The sequence below is a fragment of the Phragmites australis genome, chromosome 2 (genome assembly GCF_958298935.1).
Source record: "Phragmites australis chromosome 2, lpPhrAust1.1, whole genome shotgun sequence".
In the NCBI taxonomy this organism is placed as follows: domain Eukaryota; kingdom Viridiplantae; phylum Streptophyta; class Magnoliopsida; order Poales; family Poaceae; genus Phragmites; species Phragmites australis.
Window position 1 is genome coordinate 17,993,321 of NC_084922.1, and position 11,585 is coordinate 18,004,905.

The 11,585-nt window shown below is 43.2% G+C and overlaps 1 protein-coding gene across 1 annotated transcript; it reads right to left on the reverse strand.

The window, feature by feature from the left end:
• Positions 1–1,318: 1,318 nt before the first annotated feature.
• LOC133901598 (ABC transporter F family member 4-like) lies at positions 1,319–3,798 on the reverse strand. The gene has a single exon (XM_062343017.1). The coding sequence runs from the start codon at positions 3,634–3,636 to the stop codon at positions 1,486–1,488; it is 2,151 nt and encodes a 716-aa protein (XP_062199001.1). The 5' UTR covers positions 3,637–3,798; the 3' UTR covers positions 1,319–1,485.
• Positions 3,799–11,585: the final 7,787 nt, after the last annotated feature.

Consider the following 11,585-nt stretch of genomic DNA (forward strand, 5'->3'; position numbering starts at 1 on the left):
AAATGAAGTGGACGTATATCACTAAAAAATGTCTAACTGCACCATAATTTGCAATAAATCATACAAACGAGAGATACAACATTGCTTTGTGACCTAACTATTGTTGCACTATTTGTTCTTGAAAAACTTTTGACTTTGACACAAAGACTTGCAGTTGCGAACATGTCATACCTTGGAGACATGCCATCATATAAGGCAGAACAACATCATATGAACAGCAACAGATGCAGAAAAAAGGAGGAGGAAGCTATTCTCATTACAAGTACATGCAGCATCAGGTCTCATGGAGTCAGTTCATCGTGGACTTCTGCTGTTCTGAATTTCAACCATGCAAAGCAGTTTTTGAATGTGTCATCTGTCATTTGAGATATCTATTCACAATTCAAGTGGGCAAAACAGGCCAGAATAAGAAATCAAGAAAAATGTTTATCTATCACAGATCAGCTAATCATTAAATTTCATGCCATATGTTAGAGCATTTTAATCTATCCGGGCATCAGTGTTACCGGAACACGCGTGTCCAAAAAAATTCCAGCATCTACACGTCGACTCACGTTCAACACGGATCAGACATGTCAGGCTGCATCAAAGGAGCGGCTGCGGCGGGGGAGGAGAGGTTTTGTATACTTCCTTTACACATACAAAGCTACAACCAGATGTTTTGATGTGTTTTAATCACAAATTAATGTGTTATTTCAGAAATACTGATATTATTTACTAATAAAAATATAAAATAATATATTTTTAATAATAGTAATATAAATTAGACGAATCTCCGAATTCTATTTTTTAGATTTTGCCAAATCGGACCCGCACCCGAGTACCGGTAACACTGACAGCCATCATCTTTTGCATGATTTGTTAGAACCCATTACAGACAAGCAAAACCATTGTTGCTCACTCTACAGTGTAACATAAGGCATGAACAGGCAAGATCAAGCACTGCAAGAGCATAATAGATACCACAGAAACACTAAGAAAGACAAATGTTCAATGCATACCAGGAGTTGTGTTTGCATTCTGTCATATATATATAGATATATATATATGACAGAATGCAAACACAACTCCTGGTATGCATTGAACATTAAAGGCATATTAACCATCTTGAAACGATAAGAGAACAGGCTAATCAACACAAATATGTACGCTACCAATCTACCATATGCTTACATGGTTCATAAACTCGGTTCATAATCGACATTTCTGTGGCTAAAAGACCAAATGCAATTGCTGTGCAGGTATATCACCGGAAGATAAAACAAACTGCAACAAAATCAAGAACAAATATTATCAGATTCTCAAGACTCTTATAAGATAAAAGTAAAGCAAGCACAGCTCATCTTATAGTGTTTCCGACTTATAACCATATGAATACTCTGCAAACCAGAGAAAACAAAACTCGCTATAGTACATGCAACTTCAGGGCAAGAAAGCAGCTTGTCCTATAAAGAGCAAGCAATACGCTACTCACTAGGAGCAGCATTATTCTTCAACTTCCTTTTTTATTTCCTCCATGAGTTCATCCTTGTAATCCTCAAAGGTGCCATCATATTTGTTCACAGTACCATCATCCACGACCCATATCTCGCTCTTCTGCTCATTCTCGCAAACACGAGATATCAATCGGGAGTCATGGCTAACCAAGACAACACCTCCAGTGAATTCATCCAGCGCATCTGCTAATGCATCAATACTTTGCATGTCCAAGTGATTTGTTGGCTCATCCAGCAGAAGAATGTGAGGATGTGACATTGAAATTGAAGTGAACACAACACGGGCCTTCTGACCACCAGATAATTTAACAATTGGAGTAAGATGGTTGTGTCCTGGTAAACCGAACTTCCCAAGCTTGGCACGGACAGCCTCTGCCTTACTCATTCCCTCCTGGTCAGGGTGGAGCCTGAGCAAATATTGAACTGCATTTTCCTCCATTGTCAGCAAGTCAACAAAATGCTGTGAGTATCGCCCAATCCTCAGCTTCTGGCTCCTTCTTGACTCCCCTTCAGTCGGGGTAAGATCACCAGCAAGTAAATTAAGCAGGGTAGACTTCCCTGCCCCATTGGGCCCGACAATGGCTACACGTGTTCCCATATCAATGCCAACATCAACACCAGAGAGCTTGAAGTCTGGCCGACCAGGGTAGCTGAATCCCACCTCAATGAGCTGAAGGAGTGGTGGCGTTAGCTCAGTAGGCTCTGGGAAATGAAACTCAACACTGTAGTCACGCCACTTTTGTGGCACAGCCACCTGTTTCTGGTCATCGTCATCATCTGCGGTATTCTTCCCCTTCCCCTTGTTCTTGGCAGCCTCTTTAGCAGCCTTTGACAGTGCATGTCCTTTAACCTTATCCTGAGCAGCCTTGCTCCCGGTCTTCCTGGCTGCTTTCATCTGCTTTTCATATACCTCGAACTTCCGGTTCATCTCCTTCCTCTTCTGTTCATACCCACTCTCAAAATCATCAAAATTTCCGCGGTACACATGCAAACTCTTATCGTGCAAGTGTATGATCTCATTGCACACTGTATTCAAGAAATCTCTGTCATGGGACACAACGATCAATGTCTTCTTCCACTGCGAGCACAAATATTCCTCCAACCATAGCACAGCTCGCAGATCCAGATGGTTAGTCGGCTCATCAAGGAGCAGCAGCGTTGGCTGCATGAAGAGTGCACGGGCAAGCGAGATGCGCATCCTCCAGCCACCGCTAAACGACTTTGTGGTCCTCGCCTGCATCGCCTGATCAAACCCAAGCCCCGCAAGGATCTTGGATGCACGTGCCCTGGCGGCATCAGAGTCCCGAAGATTAAGCTTCTCATAAACCTCCGCAAGACGGTCGTTGTCATCAGGATTATTAGAGGCCTCAAGTTTTGCCTGCTCGGCACGCAGAGCGGTAAGCTCCTCATCAGCCGCGACGACGGCCTCGAGAGCCGATCGACTATCACCAATAATCTCCTGCTCCACGAGCAGGACATCAATGTTCCTGGGCACGGGGACCTGGCGCCACGCCAGGAGCTTGAGCAGTGTGGACTTGCCCATGCCGTTGGGACCGACGAGGCCGTACCTGCGGCCGTGCGAAATCCGGAGGGAGGCGCTCTTGAGCAGCTCCTTCCCGCGCGCGGAGACGGAGAAGTTCTCGAGCACGATGTCCTTGACGTTGTCGTCGACGGCGCCCTCCCTGTCCTCGCCGCCCCCCGCTGATCCGGAGACGCGCGCGCCGATGACGACGGAGAAGGCGTCGCGGTCGTCGCGGAGCGCCTCCTGCCTGGCGGCCTCGGCGGCCGCGGCCGCCATCGCCTCGCGCTTGTCCTTCTTCTTGGCGTCCTTCTGGGACGGCGCGGCGGGGGCGGAGAAGTCGACGGCGGCGGCGCGTGCAGGCTTGGGCTTGGCGGCGGCGAGGTCGGCCTCGTCCTCCTCGTCGTCGGAGGGGGGCAGGTCGATTTCGCCCATGTAGGAGGAGGCCGGCGCCTTGGAGGGCTTGGCCTTGGGCTTGGAGGGCGCCGCCGACTTGGAGGGTTTCGCCTTGGCCGCGGGCGCGTCCATCGAGGCGAGCATGGCGGAGACCGACATGGGCTTGTCCTTCTTGCCCCCGGCGGCGGCGGCTGAGGACGAGGAGGAGGTGTCTTTGCGTCCCATCGATGCGGCGGCGGCGGCGGCGTCGGCGTGGCTGGGGAGGTGGCGTTGGGGAATTTGGGTTTGGTTTAGGGCCGGAGGAGGGTATGCGTTTGTTTAGTCGTCTGGATGTGAGGAGCGAGGACAGATGGTCGGCTCCCGTCCGTCTCCGACTTGGAGGGTTTCGTGTCCGGCCCGTTTCTACTTTCTAGTCCAGCGCTTGCCTTCCTTCACTAGGGGAGGTGCTGTGGTGCGCCACTTCTCTTCGACCGTCCGCACCATGCAACGAAAGATGAGCTGGTTCTTAGCTCGACTTGAGATGGGATTCAAATTACACGAGAGGAGGTTGAGCATTTTTCAGACTCCGTACATTCTGGCTCTTGGATCGATAGGACCCTAACTTATTTCCATCCTTCCGTGGCAAACACTGTGTAAATTAATTTGCAAAACCTGTAGCCTCTTGTTGGTTATCATTTTCTTGACATATGATTGCTTAGATGTTTTGGTTTTTTTAGTGAGAGTAGACAAGTGTGTTACTACTTTAATATTGCAAATGCTTCACGGTATGTTCTTGCACTTGAATCTGACCTCTTCCATGTCTCTGGAAGAGATTCTTAGATTTATGTTGAACAGGCACACAGGAGAAGTGTTGAAAACCCTGACATACTACCACAACCAGCTAAAGAAGGAGTTCTCCCCCATCAAGTAACCACATGCGCTACAGCGAGGTGAATCAACTCTGCACAATGGTGTACGACATCGACTCTACCACCTGTGCCATGCAGAACGAACAACGTACAATACGTGAGAAGTTCACCTGTTAGACCTTTTGCTTTCATGGAAGGAGCAACTCGCCACATTAACCATGAGCTCCTTTGGAGAGCTTAAGCTTGAGGGCCTCGGTCAAAAGGCTTAAGCTTGGGGAGGTTTCACTCTCCCCATGTATCTTTATTTGCCTAATTTTTATTTTCACATATTAGAGATGTACGGAGCTCGTAAGTGTTGTTTGATACACATGTGTTGGCTTCGACCGGCACCTCCTTTTATTTTCTTTACTTGCTTAGTTGCATTTTCATGGCATGTTTACTTTTATTTCTTTTATTTCCATCATTGATGCATATAATTTAGATTTTATTTTGGATACTCCTTGCAGTATCTATGCCGATCTCATTGCATATATCCTTTTGCAGTTAGAGCATGGGATGACCGATCCAATGAAGAAAGGAACCAACTTAAATAAGAAAATTAAGTTAAATGCAAAAAGTTAAAGGTATTCTTATTATGAGATTTTGTCTATACACCCACCGTTTTATCGTCTTAGTAAATTATTATACTAGTTAAATAATTATTGTCCTATTAGGCCTCAAACTGTTAGAAGTTGAAGGTCAAACTGTTGTTCTTGATTAGTTTTTACTAGCATATGAGCCTCACTTAGTTATTATCTTGATACTTTGTCTTGCTACACAAGAAATCAATAAAAATGTGATTAAATATGCAAATTGGCAACAAAGAATTATCAATTAATAAAAGAATGTGTATCTCTTATGCAATGGGAAAGGTAACACTCCTCTAGTCATTAAGGTTGAATGAAATACAGGTGAACACTCTAAAGAAGAGGGGGAACACATAACCGACTATGAGTTACCTTGGTGCCAACATGATAATAGACAATCCTAAAATTATTTATTTTAAAGTTAGGGATAAACCCTAGTAATACTTTGATGGTTGGTTTAATTACTAGCTAGGAGCACAACTACTACACCTTGGACCTAACATGTCCTAGCAATAAGCTCACGATAAATATTTTTTTTATTTTCTATATCCCTCTTTGGCATTGTTTGATAGAAATCGCTGAGGTTGCTCACATGTTAGTAGAAACATTGATGGAATGATGGGGAGATTTAGAGACCAAAGTTTTATTGGTATAAAAGATAAGAAAATCTTTATCATTCCACAAGCATGATTTTCTAAGTAGAGTTTTTTTGTCACAATGTTTGTTTAAGATTGATTGATTAAGAAGTTGAAACTCCTCTACATTAATATGCTTTGCTCTGGTCACCCATTTTAATACATCATTAAATTCCTTTTTTCTCATGACTATGCTCTTGCACGAGGACGAGCAGTGGCTTAAGCTTGGGGAGGTAATGCCTCCAAAATATGCATCATATTTTCTAGTGATCTCATAAGTATCTTTGATAATTATTGCTCGGCTAACCATTGATTTATTATGATTTGCATGAGATATGTTTCTTTTTGTTAAACTCGAAGGAAAATGGAAGATTTTGCACAATCCAAACAGATAGATGTGAATTTCTCGCAAAAATGAAGCTAACCATACCAGTAGCTTTCAGCTAGTGAATAAGATCTAGCAGCTAGAATAAGGAATAGAAAAAATATAGGACCACATATGTAACTCAAAGCCTTTATATAATCACTATAATTTTAGAGTCAATTTATTTTGTTCCAACACACAACATGAAATGTGAGAAGACAAAATTAAAGTGTAGAGGGCCGAGTGACCCAAATAGCCAAGGCAATGATGCCATAGATCTTCCGAGCACACCATTACAACAAAAACTTGAGAGGGGATGCCATGCTACAAACGGTAGAGGTGTTCGGAGCTATTACACCTAAGAATTTGATTCCTAATGCAGAGATCCTTGATAGAGAGGCCAAATGAGTCAAACTCGATGAAACAATTGTTGTCCCTAGTAAATTGATGCACAGAAATGAGATTCTTGACCAAATGAGGAGAAACAAGAACATTTTTTATATAGAGAGAGAATGACAAGCAAAGGGGATAGAGATGCTCCGTAGTGGTGGTGATGGGTAGGTGGGATCCATCACCAACCACAATGACTTGAGATTAGAGGGGCTCAAGAAGAAAAAAGATTACCGACATCAGAAGTGGTGCGGGCAAAAGCACCCGAGTCCATGTACCAATTGACGTTGGGCTATTGCAGAATCATGACATTCTTGGTGTTCACAAGCAACACAAAGTCTCATGATAGAGTTGAGGGTGAGGCGATATTGTAGCGAACATGGCCCTCTGAGAGTATGTAATATAATTTTGGTGATTAATGACAATATAGTTAATGTGACTAACATGTTTGTCAAGTATATGTCTTAATAGGTCTCATGGATGTAATATATGAAGAAGCCACTGTAGTCAGAACAAAGATTAGGTCAATTAGAGGAGTCAAAGGAAAATTAACTACGCTGGAAGGTCCGACGATGGGTCATTTGTACATGCTAGAGTATTTTTGTCAGAAAGAATCAGATAAGATTTTACTCACCGAAAGGTCTAGCGATGCCTAGGATGTACACACCAGAGTATTTATGATAGAGGGTGAGAAATACCTCACCGGATGGTCTGGTGCTCGGCACTGAGCAACACCAGAGCATTTTGCATCAAGGCAGAAGGAGTTGAAGTCACTGTAAGGTCTGGCGCACTAAGTTGTACTCACCAATGGTATACACCAGAGTTTTTGTTACAGAGAAGGTTCCAAGTGTTGAATATTGAAGGCCAACACACTGGATGGTCTAGTGCTCAGAAGTTCAACACACAAGAACAATTCTTACAGAGAAGATTTCAGTGGCTCGGTCAGGCTCAAGACAACACGTCGGATGGTACGGTGATGAAGTGAAGAACACACCGGAATATCCGGTGTTCACAGATGGTTCTGAGTGGAGTTCCAACAGCTAGTTTCTAAGAATATGCACATCGGATGTTCTGGTGCTTGTACCTCTATTGACCCTGGATCATCCAGTGTTCACAGTTTCTATGAAACATTGGGGCAACGACTAGTTGGTGGATTTGAGGCTATAAATACCCATCAACTCAGTTATTTGAAGGGGCTGAAGTCTAGAGAAGCTCATAGACACTTGAGAAGATATCCAAGCCACCAATGTGCTTAAAGTGATCATCCAAGTCTTAAGCACATGATTAGAGAATGATTAGTATTAATAGGCCTACAGAGAGTTATGTCTAGGTGTTGCTACCTAGAGAGGAGATCAAGGAGTGATCATAGCTTGTACTAAATGGTATATTGACACCTTAGAGTCTTGGTGACTCGCCGGCACCTTAGGCTTTGGTGGCTCAAATTTGTTGACCCTCCAACTTGGTGTCGAGCGGTGACAAGACTCTTGTACAGGGTGAAGACCTTTGCCTCAAGCTCCAAAGTGAAGATGCCGGCAAATAGCCGGAAGAGAGGCTTGTGGTGAAGCCTTGCCTTGGTGGCGGGGTGGCTCAACCTATTTGAGGCTTATGTGACTCAAGGGTTGTGACCAGATGCTGTTCAAGAGCTATAGCCTAGGTGGCTACTCCAACATGGATTATGGGTGGCGTTTATGCTATCAATATGACAAGATAAAAATCTCTTATGCCGGGTTTGTTCTCTCTACCTTATTCCGCATTTTACACACTTGCCATCTCTTTTTAATGTTAGAGTAAACACACTAGATAACCTAGAGTATATTTAGATAGAAATTGATATAGGTTTAGCTTGTGAAGTTTTTGGAACCGATTAGTTTTAAGTGTTCTAATTCACTCCTCTTAAGACGTCACCGATCCCTAGAGCTATAGTAGGTGGTCGGTGGCAACGACGTAGTGTAATGGGCTTGTGGAGGGTTGGGACATGGATGAAGCAATCCGGACACGCCGTCCACCAACTACATGCACATGCGTGGTGGGAGGAGGCAATGGGGATGGGTGAGGTGGTGGCCTGGATTTTTAAAGAGGAGGTGGAGGACAGGATGGGTGAGAATATTTGATGGTAGAGTGTGAACGAGTAGGTACTTGGGTCAAATTTCTCTATGGGCTTGTTTGTTTGGGTTTCTTCTATTGGGATTTTCTGAAAAGTTATGCTTTTGGCTTGTCTGAAAATCTACTTTTGGAAAGAGGTTGTTGGCTTCTACAATAAATTTTTGGCTTCTCGGCATATAGCCTCTCAGAAAAACATCTCTCAGTGAGCTTCTCAGCTTTAGGGCCTATTTGTTTGAACTTCTGCTTTTGAGCTTTTCTGAAAAGCTGTGCTTTTGGCTTGTCTGGAAAGCTGCTTTTGGAAATAGGCTACTGGCTTCTACAACGAATTTTTAGCTTCTCAGAAAAGCATATCTCAGCGAGCTTCTCAGCTTTAGTTCATTTTCCTCAGAAGCAGGCTTTTGGCTTCTCCAGAAGCCACTTCTCCAGAACCCCATTTGTTCTGGCTTCTGGCTTCTGCCAGTAGCAGAAGCAGAACCAGAAGCAGGAAACAAACAGGGCTTTAATTCATTTTCCTTAGAAGCAGACTTCTGGCTTCTCCAGAACCCCGTTTGTTTCGACTTCTGGTTTCTAGCAGTAGCAAAACCAGAACCAGAATCAAGAAACAAACAGGGCCTATGTCGTGCACCCAAGTTTTCCCCTACTACGCATGCATGCTCACTTCCCGCGCCTATTTTCTCTGGAACCTTACTCGTTGCCTATTTTTTTCTGAGGGAAGGGAAGGGAACGAGCTAAAATAGAAGATAGGAAAGAATGGAAGAGAAAATAGAGGGAAAATGTGTTGTCTACCTCGCAACAATGCTGAGGCTGATAGTCAATCTGCCTCAGAGCAGCTGTGAGGCTGAGTTATCAGCCTCAAATTCTCAAAACATATTGAGACAAACACTGTTAGCTTCATTGTAGGAACGAGATTGACGACTAGAGAGGGATGAATAGGCACCTAAAAAATTTCTTGCGAAATCGATGATCTTCTCCTATTTAGATCACCCAACGCACCTCAAAACTCAATCGGAAGCAAAAATTGAGGAAGTTTTAATAAGAGAAAATCAAGGAAACATGACTCCACAGTTGTTATACGAACCATATATTCTATTTAAGATCAATCTATGTGTCTTAGCACTCGAAAGATCACAACTAGCAAAGAAACAAGAAAAGATGAACACCGAGCAACGAAACTCTCCAAATTGATTATCTAGAGGACGAAGAATTCAAGACCCCATCGCATAAGCATGTGTATATGAATTTTATGTTTCTAGCAATAAGAAGAAGAATCTCACATGGTACTAAAATTTTAGCCCAAAAATAAAAACGAAAATCAAAACCGGAAAGGAAAAACTTGCACACAAGGCAATGGAACCAAGAGAGAGAAACTAGAAGGGGGAATTCAAGCATATGAAATAAAATAAACTTTATTACTCAAAGAAGTCAGCTCTATTTTAGGTGGATTACAAAGATTTTTCTCTTAAAACTCTCACTTATTACATAGGCTAAGCACTTATCCTTCTCTCAACTAAAATCCTAGCACAATGCTCTCATATGGGTAGCACAAGGGGCTCAAATAGCTGATTCATCCTCCCCCATAGCCCTACCTCTCTATTTATAGGCCTAGGAAACTTGACCCCCACGTTTTCTAGCTTTTTTTTTTTCAAAATACCCCTTTTTTTAGTCTATTTTCTTCTCTATTTATCGGATGTCCGCGACACATTTATGACTTAGCTTTACCTCAATGCAAGCTTCGCGATGATACCACATACTCCTCCAGTATTCCTACAGTTTTGAGGCCAAACCGCGAAACCCTAGCACGCTTCTCAAAGTGTGACTAGCCGCCACTTGCTTCCACCTGAAGCAAACACTCTGATGATGATGCGTGTCCTCTGTCTTGCGATCTTGACTGCCAACAACTCTCTCCTGCTCTCGATCCATTATGCCATCTTGTCACTTACACCGACATCCCATTTGTTTGACTTTGTCAACACGTAATTTTTATCCTCCGTTTCATACTTTGCTTGACCTTAATATGTACAACTAGATCATCCTTGACTCCGCCCGACCCTCCTTGATCGTTCGGCATCAAGCACCCGCTTAGCCCTGATCACTCGTCGTTGACCGCCAAGTTGCATCCATCACCTGCACACCTTGAAACAAGCAAACACATTTCTACGCACTCAAACATCTCCAGGTTAGCACAAAATCTAAAACTTTAACTCAGAGCACATCCTGCAGAAAACGTGAACACCGGATGTTCCGGTGTATTCTGCTCCTGAATACTGGAACATCCAGTGAGCGTAACACTATCTATTCTAGGAAAACTTTGATCTCTGCAAGAAAATGTCCGATGAAAGCATCCGGTGATCTCATATCCATCACTGAATAATCCGGTGTGTGCCAATCCACCGAATCACCCTTCTGCAATAAAAGGTCCGATGCATTCTCCAGTGTTCACAATCTTAGCACTGGACTATCCGGTATACATAATCAAACTTAGCGTAAAAAATCTTCTCTCTGCAAAAAATACTCCAGCGTTTTCAATGTCCATCACCGGACCATCTGGTATTTGCTTTCATTCCTGCTTTAGCACTAAAAATGCTCCGGTGATATCCTCTGGTGTAGCCATCACATTCATCGGACCTTATAGTGTATTGATCTCTAATTTTGTCCAAAAAATTGCTCTTTGTAAGAAATAGTCCGACGAGTACACACTGCCCACACCGGAACATCTGGTGAACACCGTAATATCCACACTGGAATTTTCGGTGTGTGTAATTTTTCTACATACAAAGAAAAAATTCGTCAATTTCAAACACCACCAACTCGAGTTAGACATGAACAAGAATAAACATCCACAAACACATGCTAACCAAATTCAAAACATATCAATTGTTGTCAATACCTCATCACATGTAAACCAAGACACTTCTCTACTTAATTTCTCACTCATCTTAATATTTTAATGCTAATAGGTCCATCTCAAGGATGTTTATGGGGTACATTCCTTCTATAAATTCACAGGTCATTGACACATTTTAATATTGCAAAATTTGCAATGACAAATAAGGGATTGAGGCATACAAGTTTCGTTTGCCTCTAAAATTTGCTTCTACTTCTCTATGGTGGTCTAGTGGTGATGCTTGGCCCGGCTACATCTGAAATATCCCCGTCCAGATGTTGAACGCAGGTGGTGCCAGGTTGTTGTAGGGGATGGTGTTGGTGC